The 27071-nt window shown below is 46.8% G+C and overlaps 1 protein-coding gene across 1 annotated transcript in view; it reads right to left on the minus strand.

Moving 5' to 3' along the window:
* Positions 1-2010: 2010 nt before the first annotated feature.
* The window catches only part of LOC119180340 (uncharacterized), a 28924-nt gene continuing 3863 nt past the window's right edge, over positions 2011-27071 (minus strand). The window contains exons 2-3 of the mRNA XM_037431522.2: positions 9565-9687; positions 2011-3004 (exon numbers count right to left, since the gene is read on the minus strand). Coding sequence (XP_037287419.2) covers positions 2445-3004; positions 9565-9687 — 683 coding nt within the window. The 3' untranslated portion in view covers positions 2011-2444. The remainder of the gene's footprint in view (positions 3005-9564; positions 9688-27071) is intronic.

The following is a 27071-nucleotide window of genomic DNA, read 5'->3' on the forward strand; positions in this document are numbered from 1 at the left end:
TTGCACGAAACGACACGATTCCAAGATCCAGGAAAAGAACCGTTCTTCCTTGGCCGTCGGGCTCGTTAACGCGACTCAGTTTTCCGCCAACATTACGCGCTCCATTAGAGATGCGTGTACACCGGAACGGGCTGGTAATTTTGTCATTTTCCTGCCACTTTCGCGGTTCAGACTAGATAAATACATCGGCCAAAGTTGTGCACGTCGTTGGCACTAAAGAAAAACACCAGATGAACTTATTCTCACGAACGTCTGCAAAAAAAAAAAAAAAAGTTGGGGGGGGGGGGGATAATTGCATCCAACAGCGGTGAGTAGCAAACCATAATTGCGATAATTTACTATTCGGACATCCTTGTTCACTGCCGCGATTCGTAAAAGGCATGAAAATATTAATTATAAAAATATGATTGAGCGCATGAAAAGAACAAATTTTATTTGCACGATGTAGGGGGACGGTTGACTGTTGCATTTCTTAATGTTCTCTCCACACGACCCACGTGTCCCACTGAACGCACTTTTTCCGAACAACCCAGGCTACGCCGTAGACGACGAGCATAGCTGAGCTGTAGCGCGAGCTATGACGCGATCATTATGATGATCTTTAAAAGCTTATCCTATCAGCCAGCCTGTTCTTTAAGATCCCTTACTCATCCATCTTTTACATCGAGCCGTCATGGGGGCAGTGAGCTTATCCGCGCTCGCACATAGAAAACTGCTTGTCTCAATTCGCTGCTATACCGGTCTCCGTAAGAGTATTTGACAGTTACAATGATGCCGAGTCAGCAAATCAATTACACGTCACCAAAAGCTGAACAACAAAAGAGGAAATAGAAAGGAGTGTACAGTACGGGTAACTATCATAGAGAAAAGATAAACAATATTCAGAAACTAAATATGGCATATTTCCACACAAATGTATAGACACAGTAACGCTTTCCTATCAGACGTTTTCTAACCACAACGCGTCAGCACCTTTTTTATACAATGTTTGCAATACACTGACACTATATTCGTCTAACTAGTTGTTCCAACTAACAATGTACCATACTGTACTTCGCTAAGCAGTGTAACAAAGCTAGTTCACACAGACACGCTTAAATAGTAGGCGTTGTATTTGTAACATATATACGTGCTCCAAAGGGAGCGAAAACACTTAAATGATACGTGTTTGGATGAACAAAATACAAGGCAAAGTACGAATGCCTTGTAAGGTTGAAATGAGGCCTGTATGGATGGCTTCAGGCACGTCTATGCAGTGAACACTTTGTGAAACCTTTTCAAGTCAGCGCCATATTCAATATAACAACATAAAAATACAAATGTGTGCGCAAAATAAAGAAGTATATGTTGCCTTATCTTCTCTCTCTCTCTCTCAGGAGATGTGAATAAAATTATTACACATGATAAACCTTAAAAAACTACTTTAAAAAAACTAAACACAAACTTCTTATAGCGTGACGTCTTCGCTTTCCGTATGGCAAGGTCACGCAAGGCATGCAGGTAGCAAAATCAAAGAAGGGAAGAGGGTACCACTATAGCGAAAATCTCATACGAGATAACACGTGCTGAATTAGGCCAATCAGTGACGTGAAAATACTATTCACAATGCTTAGCGCAATAAAGCTTTGTACCACTTGCCAGGTCTGGGATACTGAGCACAAATATTATAGGCAAATCCTTTCCCTCTTTTTGTATCACTCTATGCCCACATCATCTGTTTCTGTGCAATCGGCATCACATTGACCATTTTCGTGACACTCGCACAAAACCGGGAGCCTTTAGTTCGCCTACGTTATCAGCTTTCGTTTAAGTATTTGGTTCGATTGCGATTCACAGATCCTCTGGAGAACTCTAATTTGACGGAGCCCAGTAAAATAACGACTTGAACCTCGATGACACTCGGTGTCCTAAGTGGCGCACCAGCCACCAATCTCAAAGGCTGCGATTTTATGTACTGCAGGCACCGGATTCGATTGCGGGAGCCGAAAACACCTAATGGCCGCACAGATTTTGGTGCTACAGTCAACTAGTATATTGTAGTTAACTACAGACACCAACTAGGGACGCTGTTTTAGGCACTGTCAAATTGCGTAACGGAGTCATTTTCAAAGCCTACCAGGGAGGCCGGTGGAGCTCCCTTGGCTAATGAGAGTTGAGACGATGGTGAATTTGACAACATGGCGCAATTATACAAGAGTCCCGAAGCGCAACCATAGCCACGGGAATTACGGACAACTATGGCCCAGCGTGCCAAACAAGTGGGTGCTATTTTAGACGCGGTCAACTACCGCCACAGCCATCCAGTCATATTCCGTAACGGTGGCATGTTTGAGGCGATCAGAAAGGCTATAGCAACCTTCATGGCCAATCAGGGTTGAACAATAGTGGACAATGTCCCTAATGGCACCCATAACTCGTCCAGACCAAGCTGTTTCTCGTCTGGTTTACCGTCTACTACTCTCGGAGTCTGTGCTGGCGTCATCATTGCTACTGCGATGGCGGTGAACCCTCGAATGATGAGGCCTTTCCGTCGACGTCGTCGTGATTTCCGCAGATTGGCCACCCGTCTCTTCTTCCTGCGTCCTGTGCTGGCGGTGGTGAGCGTGGTGATAGCGGTTATTCCCACGTCCATGTCCCACAGAAGATGACTCTCCCTGCTGCTGTTGACTAGCAGACGACAGCTCAGGCTCGGAAGCAGACGACGCGGCTAGAGCGGAAGTGTCGTAGCGGACGCGGTCTCGGCGCTCGAGCGCCACCATGTGGCAGCACTTGTGGAAGATGGTGCCGTGATCGCCCACAACACACTGCTCGAAGGTGCGCATGAGCCTGTGACCGTAGTCCGGGATCCGATTCCGGCCGTAGAAGCCCATCTTCCGGTTGTGAGCCCGATTCCGGTTCCGCATACGGAGACGCGCCGCGTAGAACTTGGCGAAGCAGTGGTAACCCTTGTCGCCCGCGATCTGTCCCAGCATGCAACACGTGATGTCCCGCTGGTTCTCCCAGCCTGAAAAAAAAAAAAAAAAACGACGGTTCAGTCAATGCGACTAATTTACGCCAACGTAAACAACACCTTAACGGGACACTAAAGAAAAAAAATTAATTTATCTCGCATTATTAAATAACTCTTTCACTATACCATATTCACAGCGCTTGCCGCCAGAATACGGTTGGTAAGCCAGAAAATGTGCAATAATGAACGTAGGCAGCATTTATGTGCGCGCCACCTCCGAGCACATTAAGGTTCTCTAAATGAACGCAGGTGGCGACGCCACCTTCTATTTTCCGCACCAATCGCCATGACGTCATATACTTTGGATGCGTCTGCAACTGCTTAGGTCGTTCCTAATCGGTAAAATGAAGTACACTGTCTACCGAGGAAGCCGGTGACGCGACATACCAAGTTGCGAAACATCACTTTCGGCCCGTGGGGCGCACATACGAAAAGTTCGCTTGTATATCCGTGACGTCACGTGAGAAGATTTCAGCGCGAAATTAAAAATAAATGTAGTTTGACCTCGATTGAATCCTTTATTAGTTAACCTATAATGGTGAAATTGACGACAGTGAACTTTTCGGATAAAAACTCATCAGTCTAATGTGATTTTTGTTTCACTTAAATTTTCAATACACCTTACCGCTTTATAGTAAAAAATTATATTAACAATAATAAAACATTATTTTATTATTATGTGGTGCTTTACGTCCCCAAACCACGATATGATAATGAGGACGCTGTATTGGAGGGCTTCAGAAATTTCGACCGTCTGTTGCTCTTTTACGTGCATTGACATCGCACGATGCACGGGCCTCTGGCGGCTCGTCTCCACTGAAATGTGACAGCCACGGCCGGGATCAAAATCGTGACCTTCGGGTTAGCAGATTGGTGTCATGCAAGCATGGATGTATTGTGTTCGCGCATATTGGATAACCCTGCATGCATGCAATCAAAGCGGGTGTTCCTATTTGTTGTACAAGATATCAAGCACAACGTACGGGAGCAACATGTTCTAGGGATTTTTCATCGAAGTTGGAAGTGATGGAAGTGACTTTTAGATGCGGAGCATCTTATACTCGCGCCTTGTAGTGCGCCGTCCGCGCCGTCCGCACCGTCCGCACCGCTTCTCGAACATTCGACAGCTGACGCGCGCGCATGCGCCGTCGCGCCGTCGCCCACTCTTCCACCATCTGTGCATCCCTTCCTCCTCTACACACCGCGCGCGCTTCACTCCTCCACCATCTGTGCACCCTTCCTCCTCTACACACCGCGTTCGACATCTACAATTCTCCTGATTCTCCAGTGGACGCGCATGTGGCGTCGCGCTTCGAGAACATTCAACAGCTGACAGTGCATGCGCCGTCGTGCTGTATATATACTCAAGGTCGGCGCTCACTCGCTCAGTTGCCGCTCGTCGGTTGGTTTGTACGGCGCGTCGACGTCCAAGGTCGCGGTGAAATGAATTCCAACGAATCCACAAACACAATGATCGACGTCCCTTCGACCAGCGCCGCCCTTTCGCATACGTGTGTACGTGTTCACTCATTTAACACCCCCTCCTTCAACCACGTTAACCAATTTAGCCATCGACCCAAGTAAGTCGCAATTTAACACCCCATTTCACAACCACGTTAACCAATTTTGCCATCGACCCAAGTAAGTCGCACTTTAATACCCCGTTAACCAATTATATGGTCCGCATCCTCCTCAGTGTTCCCCCGAGGGAAGCTGCGGGCAATTTTTTTACATATTGGAGCACACTTTGGAGCAAGAAAAGTACTGTTCTGGAGCGGCCACGAGTATTTTCGAAGCAGAAGAAAAAAGGTTAGTTTAGAGCAGCTGCTGGTGTTTTAGGAGAAGATATTAAATTTGCCTCACTATAATTGGAGTTCAGAGAATTGTCGAAGCATTTCGTAAATGCTAGCATATTTAAACGACAATAATCAATCTAAATTTCACGAAGCAAACAACGGCAGACTGTCATATATGGGCTGTGAAATAGGCTATCATTTAAAATAATGATACTTGTGGCAGAAATCATATCAAACCGGAAAATCTGAGTGCCACAATTTAGAAGTAACCATAGTCCCATTATAACAATTCCCAAATAAACAGAAAATCATCGGTATGAGGTAAAAGCAATCCGGCTCATTTTCAGCACGCTAGCCTGCTTGTCTGGCTGAGAAAAAAAAAACAGCCAAATGAGCTATACGCTCAATTGCCAATTCTTGTCGCACAAATGAGGTCAGAGCCGATAATGCTGCAGACTATAGTGGCACACTGAGACGATACTACAGAGATTCTTTTCCGTTTCGTGAAAAAGTAAAAGTGAGTCGGTCAAAAAGTAAAACTTCGTCATTCTCGTTCTCTCGGTGTCATTTCGGAGCAGGTTCGGAGCAATTACTAACAAAAAACGTTGTTTGGAGCAGCATGGAGCAGCATTTCTCTTTTGGAGCAGCTTGGAGCAATTGGAGCAGCACTTTCATTACCGAATGTGAAGTGCATGCGGGGAGGCTTAGTCAGGAACATAAGCCTTTAGTCATAGCCTTCCTCAGAAAAAAAATAGGCATTGAATTGAAGATGAAAGAAAAATATTGAAACACTGGCATAACACATTTTGCCGACGGCAGCGTCAGCTAATCTCATGGCCGTGTTACAAAACACGGTATACGCGCAGGAAACGAAATCTTCCAGTTCCGCGTAAACATGTTTTGCCTCCGGACGCGCAGCGTTGTGTATGTGTATTCTTTTCGCCTGGTCAGCAAGGACACGCGCTTGAAGATAAGGTCTGCGTGGGAGGACGGCTCGGGTCGCGAACGTCGTCATCGGGATGCGCAGTTTCTCAAAAGTTTGAGCTCCCCGTGTCTACACACTCAATTAATCAAAATAATAACAAAGTAGAGCAACGAACTTGAGCGACAATCCCGCATCTCACGACACTGATCGCGATATGGAGAAGAGGCTCGTCACAGTCACTATCTTGTCTCTTTTTTTTTCTTTTTTAGCATACTGTTTGATCGCCTTCCGGCGATGCTTAACAGGTGAACTATGGGAAGCCAAAGTTTAAGAGCTCATTCTAAGCGGCATACGCAACGTTCATCTCACATGCTACGTAGCGGGCGGATGTCGGGGGCGGCGCCAACCCGACTGAAATTTTCTCTTGTATCCTTTTCCACCTGCACTCTTCCCCCCCCCCCCCCCCCAACTCCATATCTCCGGCTGCACCGATTCTGCATGTAATCAGTGGAGCCAAATCTGCTAAACCGAACTATGTCGAAGTGTGGAAAGTATAGACAGAGCCGATTCCAGTTCGAGCTCTCGACTTCCGTCCCAGTGAAAAGCAAAGCAATCGGACGATGCAAATTCGACAGCTTCAGAAGCGTCAGCTCGAGGGCGAACCGTGGAGCGCGTGATATTTCTTCGCTGGTCACACGCCACTCAAGGTTAGCTGTCGACTGGTTGTACGGCCGAGAACGCCCTTTTCGGAGGAGTCTGCGTGCACGACTTCACCGCGGCCCAGTGATGACAGGATGACAGGCCACGAAGGAGCAGGGAGTCGTCACGGATCACCGGAGCCACTTCCGGTCGTCGCAATGTTTGTATTCCGAGTCGTCCTGTGCGATTTTCGTGTTCCCACACTATATACGGTCTTCGCCCCACAGCTCAACACTGGGAGATGCAGTATATACGCGAGTTCCACGATGCCACGCCTGATCGTTACCGCTGCTCTGTCACTCAACTGCCTCCGGTTGCTGTCACCCAAAATATATTTTCTCCCACGGCCCGTGCACCCAGAAGAACCCCATCCCTAGGTCATTTACGCATTCGCTTTACACGGCTCGACAAGCGAAAGCCACCAGGTGTAGCTATGTTACTGCGCACGTTTTATTACGCAATACTCCTTTGAAACTTTTTTTAAAACTGACCTATAGTGACCATCGGCGTCGTGCGGAGTTTGCATTAAGACGAGCGATGCCAAAACTCAACACCAAGTGATGTTGTCACCACAACGTCACAGATCGCCAACGTCACGGATTGCCATTAGTAGACGTTACACAAGATGATGTCTCCTGTAAACCAGGCACGTAGGCAGATACTTTTTCGGGGAGGGGGGAGGGGACCTCTATGATATGAAAATTTTTCACTCTTTATGTCATGGCGAAAAAAAAATTCGGGGGGGGGGGGGGGTGTGCCACTTCCCGCGGTTACGACACTGCATTAAACATCATCATCGTTTTGTCAACTACGGGCCGGTCACGGAGACAGTGTAAAATAGAAAAAGAAATGCGGTATAGTTGCAGATCCAGATGGGGACTACATCCACTGAGAAGAGAAAAAAGAAGCTAACATTCTTCTTTGGGTCGTCTTTAGCGGATATGTAAGGGATCCCTGTGGACTTTTTACATGTATTCGCCTCCAATGACACACACACACACACACACACACACACACACACACACACACACACACACACACACACACACACACACACACATATATATATATATATATATATATATATATATATATATATATATATATATACATATATATATACATACATATATATATATATATGGGAAATAGGTGTATACCCAAGGCTTTGTTTGTTTGTGTTTTTGACACAATACTAATGAGATCTAACAGACAATAATACCAAGGAACGTATAGGGGAAGTTATTAGAACCAATGTAATGTAAATAAGAAGGAAGAAAAGTGGGTGAAAAAATAACTTGCCATGAGCAGGAATCGTACCTACGACCTTCGAATAACGTGCTCGATGCTCTAACCACTGAGCTACCATGGCTGCTATCCCCCAGCCACTTTATTGGGTTTATAATGTGAATTTAAACGTGGGAGTGTCAGTCAGCGCCATCTGTAGTCATAGTGGCGAGTGTGGAACACCCTTTTTCACCCACTTTTCTTTCTTCTTATTTACATTACATTGGTTCTAATAACTTCCCCTGTACATTCCTTGGCATTACTGTCTGTTAGATCTCATATGTATATAGTCCGAGGTACGTGGAATCTGCTGTTTTTTTTTTTTTTTTGAAAAATCATCAGCTCGTTTCGCCACCGACGTTGCTTTCCTCCGAGCTTTCATTGTCCTACTCTTTTGTCGTTTATTAAAGACGATAGTCTTTCTTGGGGACCTCTGACGCAAAAATTTTGGTCTGTCTGTCTGTCTGTCTGTCTGTATGTCTGTCTGTGTGTCTGTACATTTATATGTTTGGCCACTCCTAACGACACTGGGTAATTGAAACGGCCAACCCCATCCACAGCACCCACCAATGTTGCTCAAGGTGTAGCGTTCATACTAGTGAAATTGTCAATTAATAAGCAATTATTGCGCATGTCTGTGGCACTATAGCAACACGTATATATTCTGTATGTGCATATCTTTTACGAAAAAAAGGAATACATAAGTAATTTTAAGGACCGTAGCGCTTATCACGTTGCGCTGGCCATGCAACGCTTGGACGAAAAAGCGAGTGTTTCCACAACTTTGCTAAGTTGAGACGGTGGTGGCACCTACCCGTCGCCTTGCGTTCTACATCTTATCACATCTGAGACGGGAGCGCACACCCGTCTCAGAGCCACGCGCTTTGTTTTCTAAGAAAACTGCCAGATGGCGCTTACATCTCACGCGCTCGTTCGCCTCCACTGCACGCTCGAGGCACTCTAACGCAGCACCTCCAGAATACCGTTCACCGATTTTCTTGCGCAGAACATCAAATAAATTGTTCACTCTCTCCACGCGCAAGACTATCGTCTTTCAACATTTGCAGATTACATGCAGATACGGGGCCAATTTCTGCCTCCCAGCAAGTGGCCCCCAACAATACTGCGCCTCCGCGAAGCCTCATCCATCAGCTAGTAACGATGGAGGACGCAAACCCATAACGCAGTCGATAACGACTCATGTAGTTCCGTCGGCGGGGCCTCAGATAAAACAACGGATGAGGTTGTTTGTTTGAATGATGAACGTGACATGGTGGCGCAAAAACCAGGAGTGGAATCTAGCGAACGAAGCCGAAGATATCTTGTGTCATGGGAAGATTTCACAACAAACCAGCGCCGCTTGTTTGAGTTAAAATCTATGAAAAAAAAAATGTAGACAGCGAACAATAGTTTTGCAATTTTGGTTTAAGAACGAATATTGTGACTGACCTGAATTAAGATCAAAGACTTCATTAATATGACCTAACTACATATCCTAATTATTATTAGCTATTTAGAATATGTAATTAGCATAATCTTAATTAGGCATGCACACTATCTCTGTTTTTTTTCCCGGTTCTTTCGTTCTCCTTCCGTTTATCTGTTCTGCGCTTTTCTTCAGAAGACATGCGCTTTAAGTTGTGCCTACATCCATCGTGTCAACCCCAATTAGTGCACCTTAAATAATGTCAAGATGGTCGAATCGCCGGAGCCCCTGACTGCGGCTTCCCTCAATAGTGTAGTAGTTGTGGAGACGCAATACCCCACATATTATTACTATTATTATTATTGTTATTATTATCTAGTGTTGTTCGGTTCAGTCGACTGTTAACAGCTCCGATACTCACTTGTCGTCGTGGCCGGTGTCGTCGTGATGCTGCGTTCTGCATCACTGCCGCCTTCAGCGCCCTCTGGACCTGTTTCGTCGGTGATTATGGCTCGCTCCTCAGAGTCCATATTCCTCAGGTAGTCTGCGGAGAGAGACCAAGAGAAGATTTAAAAAGATGAACGCCCTGCTTCGCTCCCTCGAAATAACCGTCACATGTCAAGAACACACGTAAACAATGAGTGAACCGGTGCTTGTATCTGTGACTGACGCGGCCAGACGGCAGGGGATTCGAAACCCCGTTTTCTTTCTTTAGGATAACGGTAACTTGTGCTCCGTTGTACTAAACTGCTCCGGTGAAAAATGGGCAGGCCCCACCACCGAGTACAGCAGGTGCAAGCGTTAAACGATAACTCTGCTCCGCCAAGTAAACACGTGAAAGTCAAAGAAAAAAAATAAGAAAACAAAAAGGCAGAGGGAGACAAAAAGAGAGTAAAAGTGAGAGAAAAAAAATCGCAGCATATCCACAGAGTGAATGATGATTGGTGGGGTGAAGCATTTGTCAGTCCGTCTGTGCTTCCGTCCATCCATGCGTCCGCCCGTGCGTCTGTCCATCCGTGTGACCGTCGGTGCGTCCGTCCGTGCGGCCGTCCAGGCATCCGTTCGTTCGACTGTCTGTCCATCCATCCGTCCGTCCGTGCGTATGTTCTGGCCGTCTCTCTGTCTGCCGTCCGTCCGTCCATCTGTATGACCGTCCGTTTATCTAGTGATCACTCCAAGTACCACTATCTCACATCTTTTCATTATGTATTCATCATACACAAGTACCGCCATCCAGCGGACATTCTAAGGACCGCTCTTTTGGGTATGTGCCCCCGGTGGTTACTACGATAACGGGACAATCGGGTGACGCCATAAGGTGTTCCGCCGCTAAAAAAGGCAATAGAAGGAAAAAAAGGAAGAAAAAATGCGGGACGTTTGGATCAAGTTACGCAAAGTCTGGCACAGCGAAACACGAGCTCATCGCCGCTCGCTGGCCAAACTATTTCTCTAGATTTGGCTATGAAGCTGGACGGCCTTCTTTTTTTCGCTTTAGCGTTTTATTTCTCTCTCCCTCTCTTTATTTTTCTCTGTTCACCGTTTTTTTCTGTCTTTTTCACTTTCTATTCTATTTTTTTTCTATTCCCATCTCCTCTTATATTTTTCTATCTTTCTTTGCAATATTTCCCTCGAATTCTTATTCACTCCCCCTTTATTTCTATATTCAATAAATAAAAAAATAAACAAACATGATGCAGTAGCCGTACCGTCAATTACACCTAAACTACCCCCCCCCCCCCTCACACACCGATCACAGCGCCGCTGTGCGTAAATGTCATCGTCAGTCTGATCGGCAAAACGAGGCAAACCACGCCATATTTAACAACACACGAGCCGAAGCTGGACGATAGCGAAGTACGAGGAACCGCGGCGTAGCTAGACGGAGGCGCAACTACACGCGTACAAAAGCACTCGCTACACAGGCCGGCGCATATACGACCTTGTCGCCGATAAATATTTACCGCTAAGCGATGTATCAGGAAAAAAAAACGGCAATATCGACGGAATGGCGAGAAAATTGACAGCCAATTTTTAGAGTTACGCCTGAAGCTATTAGGACAGACCTGTGGCTGTAAGCGGATGCGTCAACTATTGCTGACTAACATATACCAGTAAAGTGAAAAACCGCAGTTTTCACGTGGGTAAATTACTCACGAACAATTCCTCAATCACCACACTTTCCCCGAGAAGCCGCTTGGAAAGCGAGAAAAAAAAAACGATAAAGTTACCTGGATGGAGACGCCACCTTGGAATACCTGCACCAAACATTGGGGCACTATAAATTTTGACGGCAGCTTCGAGATACTACGCAGTTCATCGGTAAAATCGAAGTTCATTGTCCTCTGAAGGGGCCATGACATCCAATAATATGTGCCATGTGGGTTAATCCCTGTGCGTTTACAAATAACCTGGTGAGATTTCAGCACATTTGGTTCAGCACTTTTGTTCATAATTGAACAGGTTTATTTATCAACACGCGAGCAGCCTGAGAGTCGGGCAACACTGGCGCACTCACCACCCATGACGTAATAAGCATTAGCTTTTACATCTGCTCGAGAAAATCATCCTGCATGGTTTGCCGGCCCACTGCAGCCTCCACTTTATGCGCGACGTGTACAAGTGACGCCACGTGCGGTGATTTCGGGGCGAAATTTAAAATGCATTTATCCTTTGTTCACAAGCCTATGCCGGGGAAGTAATGGAAGAGGCCCGCGTATATTGTGCAATGTCAGTGGAGGTTTAAAAAAAAAAAAAACGAGTGGTCGAAATATCCGGAGCCCTATACACTACGACGTCTCTCATAATCATATCGCGCTTTTGGAATATGGAACCCCAGATATTATTACTCTGGTGAAATAAACGACATTTAATTTCTCGGAGTACAATTTATCAATCTAACAGAACTAAGCTTGTCAATCTAGTGCATTTTTTTAAAGCTTTAGGAAGTCGTGCACGACGTGAAATAACATGGGGCCAGGTGAATAATAAATAGCGCTTCTTTAGACTATTATGTGTTGCTGTCATCCTGCACCGTTCGCACGTTTCTGTTTGTATTGCTTGTTGATTGTTTTCGATAGCGATTTTCCGCACGTCAAAGCTTACGTGGGACTGTGGACCACAGCCAAGCCGCCTATAGGCATGTTTTTTTTTTTTCCCAGTTATCTCCATTCCGCGAATATCATACGTGGCGGGAATATTTGATATATATCCGGACGACAAACTCTGAAAGCGAAGTCACGCACATTTCGGAACCAAGGCAGAATCGGGGAAACTGCATCGCCTATGCGCCGATGATGCGGTGCTGTCATTGGCGCATAGGCGATGCGCATTTAAATACGTGTAGTACGACACCCGGAGTGTACTTATCGTCCCTTCGTTCAGCTGTTTTGTAATCGAGGACGACATAAGACTTTAGCTGCGATCGAAGCATGGAATCATTATGTGTAGGGTACACGCTCCGCATACAACAGAAGTATGATTTTTTTAAATACAAATCTAAAACGGGAAACACGCACGCGCATCAAAATTGTCCAATCGGCTTAAAAAAGCGTTGAAAAAAAAAAACGACGGATCCGTGTACAGGCGCAGCTTTGCCCACTTTCAGTTGTCCTTTGTATGAGCCTAATGAAATGCTGGTCTTTCAACAACCTAGAACAGGGGTCGGAAACCTGCGGTACGCCGGATATTTCAGTGCGGCAGTCCCCATGCTCGCTGAAGCGCCGTGCGTTGCAGCTCCCGTAGGCACTAGCGCCAGAGTTCCCCCTAGTGTATTTAAAGGAAACTCATTGCCTATCTCGACTGTAGAGCTCTTTCGGTAAAACACGATTCCGCGAAATGTTCGATAAAGCTAAATTCCCGCGTTGCCTTGGAACGCAACTCTTATATAAATGTTCCATACTGCACTTGGCATTTCGACCTATACAGTCACCAGCCTGATTACAAGCGTTAATCACTGATGTAGCAGAAATTAGCATTTGTTGTGGATCCAATGTCCTGCAAACTTTTGCTGTTGACAGTACATTATTTTTCAATTGACCTTTTCTTTCTCTATCTCTCTTTGCGTGCGAAGCCCTAATATGCAGGTCCCGCCTGCGGTTTACTACCTTGGGACCTCCTCCTGCATACTTACTCACAATGTACACTTCTGATGCTAATAAAAAAAACTTTGATTGATTGATTGATTGATTGATTGATCGGCCGTCAATCGACCCTTTCGCGACGTACGGCACGGGGGTCGACGATCAGTCCAACTTCGGCACGAGCAAAACGCACCCATTCTCCACGCACAGAGGTCGTGAAAGGACGAGGCGCGAACGGAAAGCACGGCAGCTCAGGAAGTTCTCGAAAGCGATTAGGCGGTGGCCGTTTGGTCGGAGGCACTCGTTATAATCTTACAAAATACAGGGCCCCCCGAGGCGACGATGACCAAGCCTCATCAGCCTCTGTAAGAGAGCGTTGGGTCGAGATCTGACACCGCGATATCGCGAAGACGGTGACGCGCGAAACAAAAAAAAAAAAAAAACATGAAAACTGGCCACGCACTTATCTCTCTCCCGTCTGCTTTGGGTTACCTCTGAAGTCGGTACCAACCACCGAGTGATCGTGCGAGAGAGAGGTGTCAGTGCCTCCGCGGCACAACACGTAAATACACCCCCCCCCCCCCCCCCAGGGGAGGCAAGCGTAACACGAGGAGCGCTCTCTGGGAGCAATTTATTACGTCACCGCCATACCAGTGGCCAAGAGAACATCAATAAGAGAGGGCCGCGGCTTCTCGGACTTTGGTGTTAGACGCGCGAGGCGTCATCGGAGACGGGTCAGGGCGGTTACGAAGTCGAGCGTTGCCCGTGGTCGGCATGACCCCTCTCCTCTCCGCTATGTACGGCGCGGCTGTCGTGATCGCATGCTGTCGTCGCCGCTCGGTGTGGCGCTGCGAACGCTAGGCTAAGTCTTGTTGCGCTTGTTCTTCGAGCGCCTTGATGACGACAAGAGAGAGCACACGCTCGCGCCGAGGAGAAGAAGTTCCTTCAGCATTCAGAGATCGCCAGGAACGAGCGCTTGGCGTAACGCAGACAGAACCACGTATAAAATAGAAAAAAAAACAAAAAAACAAAACGACCAGGCAAATGAGAGACAGAAAAATAGGAAGAAAAAAGACGCAGCCACAAAGAGTAAGAAAAGAAATTAAAAAAAACGTTAATAAAGAGAAGAATGAGAGCAGAAGAAAAATACAGACGAGAAACAAAGAATTAAGCCGCCCCATTCAGCTCCGCATTTCCTTTAGGTACTCCTATTTGATCTTTTTTTTTTCTCTTCCTAGTGTGCAGTCGTCCGCATAAAGTTTCCTATAATATACCGAAGAACAACAGGAAGACTTGTCCTTGGCGCGAGCGCGCGCTTAGCGTGCTACACGTGTTACGCCAGGCGACGCCGACAGCACACTACAGCTCGGCGCCTATATAGCGCGATCCACACTTAAAAAAACTTAAAGGACAACCTGCACCTAAAGAACATCTTCATCATCTTTCGAAAAACGCAAAGGGTTAGTTGTTTCGCTCACTCTAGTAGCTACATGAATACGCGAGTGGAAATACGGAAATGGGGTGATATGAAGAGAAACTGTAAGTCGAGGGAGAGGTATAAATTCAAATTTCAAAAAATTTTTAGTAAAAAAACAGTTTTTTCAAGCTTTTTCACGAAATTCTGAATAAAAAAGGAAATAACACATTTTTTTGCCACACGGTAATAGCTTATTGCCATATGATATTAGTTTATTGTCAAGTGTCTAAAGCAATAACTTGCATTATGTAAATAACAGAAACGAAATGCTTTCTGTCTTTTCACAAACGAATGCCGCATTTAAAATATCGACAGCAGGTCAGAAGCATCAGCGCGAATTCAATTAGCACTTCGTGGAGCCCCGCCGCGGTGGTCTAGTGGCTAAGGTACTCGGCTGCTGACTAGCAGGTCGCGGGATCGAATCCCGGCTGCGGCGGCTGCATTTCCGATGGAGGCGGAAATGTTGCAGGCCCGTGTGCTCAGATTTGAGTGCACGTTAAGGAATCCCAGGTGGTCGAAATTACCTAAGCCCTCCACTACGGCGTCTATCATAATCATATGGTGGTTTTGGGACGTTAAACCACACATATCAATCAATCAATCAATCAATCAATCAATCAATCAATCAAGTACTCTGTGGATAGGTGCGTCTTCTTAGAATTATTACGGCAGATAGAAAAGAGAACCCAGAAATGCCTATTTCATCGTGACTTCGACTATGGAAACATTGATTGAGATGGTAAAAGGATGAAGTCTAAACTCTCAGTCAAAGTCAGTATCACTGGCTTCATCTGTAGCTTTCTTCATCATGTTAAGGTGTGGCATTGACCAAAACGTAGCTGCTCTTGCAGTGCTTACAGACAGCGGGTCCCCGTTTCCCGCCATCGGTCTATTCAACCGTGAAGTACATCCACATCAGATTATAAGCCCAACCATTGCACAATCTGCTTGCACACTGCTTTTTAAGCCGACGTCCGCCGCAGGTCGCAGAGGTGTAGAGGTAAACTTGAAACTGAATAACGGGCAGCATCACATCATAAACCACCCCAAACATGACCACACCCGAACGACAAAACTAGGCTGATCCTGAAGCTTACTTTACGTGATGTCGATGGTGAGTGGTCAACCTTCATTTGGTGTTTTGGTTTCACGTTCGACTCTGGGTGTTGCCTAAGCTTTATTTCATTTCATTTAACCTCATGGAAATCTTGGTCAATTTTGCCAAGTGCGCGAAATATACAAAAAGAACGTTTTTTTTTTTCCCGGATTTCAGTTTTTTTTTTTCCGCATCCCTAAGGGGGTTGTCCTGATACCTACCCACCGCCTCCCCCGCTACAGCTCTGACGCGACGTAACTCTGCTAGTAACACCGAACTGGCTGTGTCTTTCGGGTGGCAATCTTGTTCCTCCAACACGTGAGGAGGCTTGAGAGAGAGAGAACGAAGGAGAGGAGGAGGCGTGGCGCGAGGGCAAGGTCACGCCACCCCGTCGTGCTCAACATCTGCCCGGAACACGTGCCCGTCGCGCCACACGAAGGGGCACGTATACCTTACGAAATAAGAGGGCGCACGTGACCGGCAAGGAGGACCACCACCTCCGGGCGAGTCGTTCGTAAACACACACACACCTACATTCGCGTTTCCCTCGCGGAAACACCACCGATTACGCCAACGCGCATTTGCGCCCAGTTGTGCATTCTGGCATGCTGGTACCGTACGTTGACGCTGCTTCCCGAAGTTCATAATGATATCTGAAGTATACCGTTCCAGAACCACGATGTGATTGTGAGAGACGCCGTAGTGAAAAGCTCCGGAAGTTTAGACCCTGTGCGCCCAAATCTAAGCACACGTGTCTCAAGCATTTTCGCCTGCACCGAAATTGCAGCCTCCACCACCGGGATTCGATCCCGCGACCTGCGGGTCAGCAATCGAGCACCATACCCACTAGACCACCGTGGCGGGTATCGGGGCACCCCAGTGACACCTGGTCCCAACAATGGAAATGCGTCTTTGCATTCAAAACCGAAAACATGTTTAGATTCATTGACCTGTCACTATCAAATGCTACACTTAAAAAAAAAAGAAACATAGCTATTTCTCTCACAGGCAGATTCACCAATCTATCCACTGAGCTATTTAGTACATCCGTTGGTGTATATTTTTCTTTTGTGTATGGTTTGTACGCAAGACGTGGTTATTTGTAGTGGGCTCACATTTTCCTTCGGGTCCTGTACTAAGTGATTTATCTGTTCAGTACATTTTTTTTTTATGTACTGAGAACACCGTTGTACGCTGGTGCCAAAACGGGGGCCCGCAGCTTCGTCAAGCTATCCTTGCGATGGCTTTTTCTGCCGGCCTCCGGCATTGTGTACTATGTGTGTGTACTATGTACATGATGTCAATAAAGTTCACTGTTCACTGTTCATCTTGGCCACTCGTGGCACTCTCTTCAGATGAAGACGCCATCATTCGCAGTTCAACGTTATTGCCGCATTCAACAGATCTGCTCGTGAAATGAGGTCACTCATGTAACACGTGACGCCAACATGTGCGAGTTACCAATGGCAGCCCGTTTTGTACACTTTAACGCATGGTAAGCGTCACCAGGCACGTGATCAGCGCCCTGCACACGTGTCGCGCACGCGGCGTCAGCTTGCGATGCACCGCAATCCTCCGCGAATGTTTTGTGAGCTGGTGCGAGAACACGCTACGCTGGCTTTCCGCGAGCAGATAACTCGGGGCACAATGCCCTCCTGAAACCGACACAGAACCGCGGCGAAAGGACGTCCCGAAACTAGACATCTTGCTCTTATGGCGACTACTTACATTCAATGCGTTTTTCGAGCTTCTTCCGCATTTTTTTTCTACTGCAATACACTGATATCTTCCTACTAGTAATATTCAAATTTCAAATTCAAATTTTTATTTAGCAGACAAAACTGGAAGGTTGCCTAAAAGCCGTGAGAACGGCTTGACAAAGGCACCGGTGACCTGTACACACACATGGCAGTAGTGCGCGGAAATGATAACAAGTACGTAACATGCAAGCACAACATAAGGCACGAAAAAGCGCACTAATTCAGCAAATATAGCTGCTTATTTTAAAACACCTAATATAAGTGTGTAAAAAAAACGTTTCCAAAAAACGCCAGGCCTGCGCGGTAGGAGCAGCACAGTCACAGCGAAAGCTAGAAGAGCGGCCTTTCAGAGCCCTTTCAAAACACCCAATTGGTAACTACTGCAAGCACACTTGCTTGGTATACCCACTAGGGCATTAATCATAAACTTTTGGGTACTAGGCCGGCATTCGCTACGCTATCTTTCATCATTCTTCTGAGAAGCACGGTATTCACTAAACACTTGCTAGGAATTTTGTGCCAATTGTCCATGCAGTGGCTGACAACGATGAGAAATTATGGCTGAAGTGGGTATGCGCCACAGGTCAATAAGGAAACAAGAACAAGCTTTTGTAATGGGTTAAAGCATTGGACGGCCCACTCATTACGCTAATTGCATTGCACAACGACTGGTTGTTCTTTTGCTGTTGTAAAACGCTTTATAAGTCGTGTTAACGCGATTGCTTTCCTGACATCAAGCCTGCCTAAGGCGAGTTTGACAACAGGTACAAGCACCGGCGTAACTCAGTGGTAAAATACTGGGCTGGCACCCAGCGGACCCGGGTTTAAGCCGCACTGTTTCATTGGTGCAAGGTTTTTTTTTTTCTAATTTCGCGCGATATATGGTTACGGACACCGGCGGCGGCGGCTGCGGCGTGACCTGAAAAGTGATCTCATAACAGCTTTCGCTGTAAACGATGAAGACGTCTAAGGCGAATGCATAAATGGTACTGCTAGTTTGCTTGTTTTCTCACTTAGAAATCTAGCCAAAACACGTGTAACTATTGCAATGACGTGCGGAATGTTTCATACTGTCATAACAGCTAACGTGTAGAGCACCTCTACATTACACAACGCTAGCGCTTCACAGATAGCGACTGGTAAAACAGAATGGAAAGTGGTGCTAGTTCGATATGCATGACAGAAACACAAAGGAACACAGTACAAGCGCTTTCTCGCAACTAAAAGATTTATTGGTAGGAGACGAATATATAAGCAGGCAATCCATATCAACGCATGCATGTGAAGGCAAAAAGTACAACCGTGGCAACTGGAGAAAGTGAGTAAAAAGCAGAAATATTAACCAGAAACAATCTATAAAAGCAAACTCCTCATCGTACAGCAACACCGACAATCGGCTGATGCATTGTTCTCCTGTTTTTTTTTTTTATACGAAAAGGTTCCGTCAACTCACGAGTAAATTGATTGATAAAAAAAAAACCACTTCAGTATTCTGAAAAACAGGATAGCAGCCACACACTCTGCAATAAACCGCGAAATGCAATGCCCCTGAGGATTTCGAAGAAGAATCAGGCTCTCTAAGCCGACCATTGATGCACCGTCCTGACTGTCCTGTGTACACTTTACCACAGCAAAAATGTGTCATGTAAACGACGTCCATTGCAAAGTCCACGAACATTTTGCTGTGTTTCATACGACATTGACGAAACTCTCTCCGCATACGCGAACAAATAGACTGCAGTTTATTTTTGGCTGAGAAAAGCACATCGACTTTGTATTTATTACCGAGTCGCTAAAGATCATGCGGTGCCCTATGAAGATAAGGTATTACTGCTATCCTCCTACTTTTTCCACTCTCACCACAACAGCTTGCAGAGTGGCTGCCATCGACTTTTAGTTTCTTAATCATGTTGTTACACCCGGATGTGATGACATTATTAGGATACCCTGCTCATTCAAGTTTTCTTACTTGATTGTGAAAACTCATTTTCATTCTATGTTGGCAGGACTTTTTCAGAGCAAAACCCAAACTCGTGGTAACGATACTCACAAGGTTAGAGTGGCTCGACCTGTAATTGAGTACAGGTTTTATGGATCTAGGACAACAATTCCAGCAAACACGCTGGGGTTCGAAGAACTAGTTAATGTCTAGAAATCGCAGTTACTTTAGACGCGGCAACTCAAAAGAAAGGTTTCGTTTCTTGCCTGTTTCTTTAAAAGCCATGAAACTATTCACAACATCTTGCGTCAAATCTTAGTGAACACAAGAAAGTCGTCGACGTATCTGAATACGCGAACTGAGAGTCCTGACAGGTGCTTTTGAATTGACACATCAAGCTTGTTCAGAAAAAAAGCGCTTAAAATCGGAGCTACTGAAGAGCCTATGCATGTTCCCGATCTCTGGACGTGAAATTTCGTATCTTTATCTCGTCTAGAGATAGGGAGTACGAGAATTAGGCTAATCCGTGTACTACCCTACCCATCATTTTCATGCTCGCTGAAACACCGTGCGTTGCAGCTCCGATAGACACTAGCGCCAGAGTTCCCTTTATAGTCTATTATTAGGGAACTACAAGATTCAAATATCCCTGTGACGAGTAGTGACACGCGCGTCATCACACACACCGAGTTTTTTCCGCGGCAATTCCCGTTCAGAATGAGGCGACACACGCAGCTGTGACCCTCGTGTCATTCGAGAGCTTTATCAGCGTGGAGTAGGAAGAGGAGTCACCTCCTTCGATAACCTCGAGAACGCGAGCCTCGCAAGTCAAGATAACTATCGTCCGGCACGATGATTCACTGATAAGCGCGGCAGGGATATTTCCTGCGTACATCTTGACCCTCGCCCTTCACACAAGCGCGCGTACTTGAACAGGGCGCATAAACTCGCATACGCTTTAACGTGACAGCGTTGAAGAGAGTTGCATGGAAAATCTAGGGTCGGTGTCATTGACTGTGAGCAAAAAAATCAGCGTTTTCCCATTGGTTGTGAGCAAAAAAAAAAAAAAAAACAGCGTTTTCCGTGATAAAAAAAGATAAAAACAGGCAAATAATAAATAAGACAAATATTCGGTTGGAGCGAGAATCGAACTGCAGTCATATGCCTGGCAAGCAGATGATATTCTGGAGAGCCACGCCATTGCTTAGAACAGCGTCGGAAAGAAAAACACAAAAACGTAGGTGTATGTGATGCAGTCGGAAAAGCCTCGTTAAAGAAATTGCGTGGCAGAAGCCTTGAATCACGTCAGGCGTCAAAAACGTGTGAATTGCGCAACGGGCGGGTGGCTTAAAGGCCAGCCGATAACGAAGCCCTCAAACGCATTTAATCATAGTCGGTGCAAAAACATCAACAGCGCAGTGGCGTAGCCAAGGGGTAGCATACCACACCCGCGACCCCCCCCCCTTCCCCCCCTGCCTATTTTTTTTTTTTTTTTGGCATGACGTACCGAGCCCTAAATGACACTCGACCACATGTGTCTGCTTGGGTATGACTTCAAACAAAGGAGTACACCCCCCTCAAAACAATTGCCGAGAAAAACAGCTGCAACTTGCCGGTGCTCGCCTACGGAAGAAAAACCAGGAGCCCTAAAAAGAAGGCTCAGCTTAAATTGAGGACGACGCAGCGAGCGATAGAAAGGAAAATGATAGGTGTAATCTTAAGGGTCAGAAAACAAACCGGGGTTAAGGATATCATAGTTGAAATCAAGAAGAAGAAATGGACATGGGTCGGGCACGTAGCGCGTAGGCAGGATAACCGCTGATCACTAAGGTAACTGACTGGATTCCCATTGATTGATGTGCGGGGTTTAACGTACCAAAACCACCATACATGATTATGAGAGACGCCTTAGTGGAGAGCTCTAGAAATTTCGACCACCTGGGGTTCTTTAACGTGCACCCAAATCTGAGCAAACGGGCCTACAGAATTTTCACCTGCATCCAAATGCAGCCACCGCCGCCGGGATTCGATCCCGCGACCTTCGGGTCAGCAGGCGAGTACCTTATAGCCACTAGACCACGGCGGCGGGGCTGACTGGATGCTCAGAGAAGGCAAACGCACGAAGAGGAGACACAAAGTTAGGTGGGCCAATGAGATTAGAAAGTTCACAGGCATAACGTGGCATCAGAAAGCAGCTGATTGGCGTATCATGGGAGAGGTCTTCGCCATGGCAGTGGGAGTAGTCTAGAGTGATGATGATGAAATACAACAGGGTGAGCTGAGCAGCTGCGTTACCCTACGATCGCGTATAGTGGGCCCTTCGCTGATTCGCAAAAGACGTTGGGCATTCCTTGTAAAGGCCAACGGTTTCGTGCACAGACGTTCGTTTCCTGTGACACGGTCGAGGCAAACATCAATAACCGAAACCATGATGATTATGATGATGATGATGATGATGATGATGATGATCCTCTTGCTTTGTTGGCACTCGCCCACATAGCACGAGAAGGCAATGCGCACGAGGCACAATTACGGGGGAGGTTCATCGTAAATGTAATGAAAGCTGACAAAGAAAAAAAAACATAGTTGTCATTCGGTCGGATCTGCACCAACAACCTTGAAAAGTTGAGGGTTGGGTGTGGAATTGGAATGCTGTGGGTAGACTAGGTTAAGGAAAGCCTCGCGCGGTCCTCAGCGGTAGAAGAAAAAAGCAAAGCGGGGGGAGAGAAATCGACGTAGCTGTCAGAGCATGCGCGTTGCAGGGTCGATGCCCCTCCCCCGAGTTTCTAAAACGGTCACGCACGGGCGTTCAGCTGAGATAACAAATCTTGAAAGAAAGAAAGAAAGAAGAAAAGGAAAGAGCGAGCGAACAGATCGAACCACGGAGGCTGTGCAGACGTTTCGGGTAGTACGACTGCACATCGTCAAGCGATCAAATGGCGAGACGGACAGATGCGTGTATACGAAGAAGCAGAAGCAGAAGAAGAAGAAATAGAAGATGGAGAAGGAAAACGAGCCAGAGAACAACAAGAAGAAAAAGTACATTCCGCGACGTAAAAAAGAAAGAAAGAAAAAAAAAAGGTCTGCACAGAAGCACTCTGTCACGTAAGGCAAGCAGATTAAACACAGAGCCAGTGCCTCGGGATAAACATGGCGCGAGCATAACCTCGTCTTTCGCGTTTTCTTTTTTTTTTCCTTTCAGTTCTTTCAGCCCCTTTTGGTCGGGTGTCAATACCAGCCAGAGCGACACCCGTTAAAGCACTCTCGCTATCGCCATTCGAGAAAGCCGCGCCGCCGAGGAGCTGGCTTCACGGTCTCTCGTCCCTGCCTACAACACGGCCGGGGCAGAGACCACACGGCCAGAAGCCACGTCGATGAACTTAAAAAAGGAAAAAAAAACGGCACTTTGGAATTAGTGGTGCCAAATTTCAAGGTACAGCGGAGCTGAGCAGACTCATTTATTTCTCTTTCTTTCTCACTAGCTTTTTGTCTAACTTGTTTCTTATTTCTTTCTCTCGATTGATTGATCGATTTGTGGGGTTTAACGTCCCAAAACCACCATATGATTATGAGAGACGCCGTAGTGGAGGGCTCCGGAAATTTCGACCACCTGGGGTTCTTTAACGTGCACCCAAATCGGAGTACACGGGCCTACGACATTTCCGCCTCCATCAGAAATGCAGCCGCCGCAGCCGGGATTTGAACTTGCGACCTGCGGGTCAGCAGCCGAGTACCTTAGCCACTAGACCACCACGGCGGGGCTTATTTCTTTCTCTCTATACATCTAATTCTTTCTCGATATTTTTGTCTTTTGCTCCCCCCCCCCCCCTTCCGTTTTCTCTCTCTTTGTTTCTGAATTAGTCTTCATATATTTCTTCCCATTCTTTTTACGCGATTCTTCACTCTCTCTTACTCATTTCCCTGCTCCTCATCCTGAATTCCCGTTACCACACCCTCGGTATACTATAGTACACAAGACTACATGCTGTGCTCTGCCAGCACACCTGGATAGCCGAGTGATCACGATTATCACCTTCGGATCACGGGCAAAAAGTTTTTTTTAATCTAAAATTTCTCTTTTTCGATATGGTCAACTGTTGGGCTAGTTGGTTCGACATCATTCTTGCTTAGGGGAACGCGGATTTGTTTAGGGAAAAGAACACGAGAAAGGACGCACACTGTTTCAGCCAGAAGAGTTATCTTATCCCACGCCGGACAAATCGGCGCACGTGTTCTGATAGCGAAAGCGAAGGTTGAGAAGAGCACGAAGGCCACGCGTGATTTGGCTAGATGATGAAGACAGTTCTCTGTTGACAGATTACAACTGTGGGGTGGCATAGACAACTCCGCTGTTAAAACTCACAGGATTCCTTACGAATTCGCTTATAGTAAAATAGAGCAGAACTTTGAACAGTGACGCACACCAACGCTGGAGGGTTCGCCAAGAACCGTGTAGTTTTAAAGATAATGTCATCTAGTTAAAGGTCGACTCGAAGGCGATGACCATCTTCATCTATTTCTTGTCCTCAATCGATTGTATTCATCCTTGTTGCTTGCATCGATGGAGTGTAGCAAGCCACGAGGAGGCAATGCAATGGGAGCCCGATTATGCTAAAGCGCTCCACTCTTAACTGCAATTAATCGAATGTCGCATTCCTCATAGAGTGCGATTCATAGGCGGTCTAGCTGGAGATAATGCTGCTTGCCAAATGTCGCCTTCGAAATGCAAGTGGTTCGCCAGGAAGAAAACTTGCCAAGAAAACTACTTCCCATACCGAAACTAGAAAAAAAATGACGCCCTTGGAGTTGACCTGAAGCGACGCAGGTCCTAGCCCGACAAAACCAGCGATGCAGGCAAATTAGGTGTTCTACGCTTCGCAAGTATCTGCATAACGTGGCACGAGGCAATATTAGTTGACGGTTGCAAATAGTAACGTTTACTGGCAGGCTAGCCTTTTTTATTTCTAAGGCTGCCCATACGCACTATATATTTACATGAGTATTACGAGAAAAGCGTGACACATACACAAGTCGGACCAAGCACAACGTCTAACAATATCGGTGAAATGGTCTTTGTATCCACCCAATTGTAAGTCAGGCCTGGACAGTGACTGGCTGCTGCGGGACGGCGAAGGCGTAATTGAAGCTCCGCGGAGCCGTTTTGGAGGTTCCTTGATGCCATCGCCCGCGTAAAAAAAAGTTCTTGGAGACGACTTTCCACCTGTTTTTTTGTTCCCGCTTATGCTCAAGGAACTGCAGCGACATTGAGAACAAGATCACCTCCATCAGCCGCAATGCCAATGAATTTTCTTCGCCTGTTCTGAATTCCTTTTGACAAAGCATGTGCACCCCCCTCTCCCTCATCGCGGTTTTTCAGACCAAGAGGTCCGCCATCACTTCCACAAGAGGTCCCCCAGAGGTCCGCAAGAGGTCCTCGACACATCCACGGCTGAGACCCTGAAATCACCCCACCAAGTGTGCTACATCTACTACAGTTGTAGAAACGTCACAGGAGGGACCTTGAATGAATGGATGGATGGATGAACGAATGAATGAATGAACGAATGTTTATTTCATAATCTATTTCCAGGTAAGAAACACTTGTCGGACCTATAGGCAAATGCTTTTCAACACATTGAGGCTGGTTGTTGATGCACAGTTCATAGGTGTACAAGCGCGAACGCAACGCAAAACCAAGAAGCACTCTGATTTGTGCCGTCTCGGTTTCTTGTTACGTTTGTTCTAGCATACTTATGAACTATGCTAATAGTAAGACATCGCTAACCAAAGTTAGTAGCCATCAGTCAGTAATTTAGCAACACTGACAATAATTCAAGCAAAGTTAGCGAACCGAGCAGACGCCAGCCAGAGGTGGTCGTCTGGGAACACTCGCAGTGTCAGATGAAGTACTGTAGAGGCAAATGCACCAGTCACCACTCTTGCAGGATGGCAGGGGTTGTGTATACGTAGTTGAGGGAGGGGGGGGGGGAGATGATCAGATACGTTTCTACGGATTGTGTCTCGCTGGGCCCTAGCGGTCAGGAAACGGGCCGTGACCACAGCGATAGCCCGCCTTGTCAAGGTGCGTCCGCTTTGCGTGTTGTGACCGAAGTTACCGCACCGAAGGGTAGCCCCTATGTTGGGTCTCCCTGGCTTGTATGCCGGGAGGCAGGCCGCGTCTGTTTGGCGCCGAGCGGCGGCCCCCTTGGCGGGGTATGGCCGTCTGCCCGAAACAAAACTTCCCCCTCACAAGCCCCTGGGGGGGGGGAGGGGGAGGGAGGGGAGACATGCGCCGGGACTGACGTATAGATGATGATGGGTTGATGAGTTACGTGAGAATCCAGGACAGAGCGCCTCCGGGCGCCGCGTCTCCTTCCTGTCTGACAATGGCATGTAAAAACACCGAAAGTTTTTACAGAAGCACACAGTATACAGTATTCTCGGAAAGACATGCCCCCCCCCCTCCCTACCCCCATTCCATGGTTTATGGAAAACCAGACAGCCTCCCTGCCAAGTATACCCTGACGCAAAAGCTTTTAGCCGGCAGCGTTGCTTCAGAGAACTCTGCAGTCGAAGTACTTAAAAGCTCGAGCGATACCGCAGATAAGGAATGCTCGCTCGGGTCTCCACTCTAAGCAGGCAAACACACTTGTCCTATAGCTTCTAGCTTTTTTTCTTTCTATCTTTGTTCTCTAGCTGCCACGGTCGGTCTTGGGTCTTTTAATGCGGTTCGCGTAAGCTTGCGAGAGGGAACTTATCAGACAGTCGCGCCACGTGGGAGGATGCTGTTACGTCTCGCGGTACGTGCACGCATCGATTAGGCCGTATGTAGAAAGGAACACGTCAATATGCCTTCAGAGCGCGTCGCGTTACCCACTTACACGCCGCACGGTCATCGACATGGGCGTGCGCAGGGTTTCGTATGCAGAAAGCGAGGATTCAGCACCACCTCTCCCCCTGCCATTAGAAGAGCCTGAAAGAATACAACGTGATAAAGTATTATTATGTTATTTGCTTACACAAATGCACGAGCACACAGCGAAAGGAGCGACAGAAGGCTGGAGGGGCGCAACGCCTTGTTGCGGACCGGGGTCTACCCGACGCTTCTCCGCTGACGTGGGTTGCCGATCAGGGTTACGTCGGACCCGGTCTCTTGTGGTAGCGTGGCGCAACTTGTGGTTGAGGAAACGAACGCTGACAAGATGGGGAATCGAACACAGAAACAGGTTTATGGCACTATTTACGATTATTTACAACATGAGGTTAGCAGTTCCGTAAACCATGAGCTTGGTGGTCGAACCGTTAAGCTATGGTTCAGAACAACGTCCAGCACTTTGTAGCATCGTTATAAGCTTTGTCGGGCTCCCCCTCCTTGATTGGAATACCAATCACACACACACAAGGCAACGCCTTCCAGGGCATCAGACAATAACACACGGTCGCCGAATAGGGGTCGCATCTCCCAACGCAATGCTCATCTGGGCCGAGTTCCACTGGGTTCCTTCCCGGAACAAGTTGGCAGTTGGGTGGCTGCTGATGTCATTCCTAGGAAGGGCAGCCACGGAGTAGAGACTTCA

Source organism: Rhipicephalus microplus, chromosome 7 (assembly GCF_043290135.1).
Source record: "Rhipicephalus microplus isolate Deutch F79 chromosome 7, USDA_Rmic, whole genome shotgun sequence".
Taxonomy (NCBI): domain Eukaryota; kingdom Metazoa; phylum Arthropoda; class Arachnida; order Ixodida; family Ixodidae; genus Rhipicephalus; species Rhipicephalus microplus.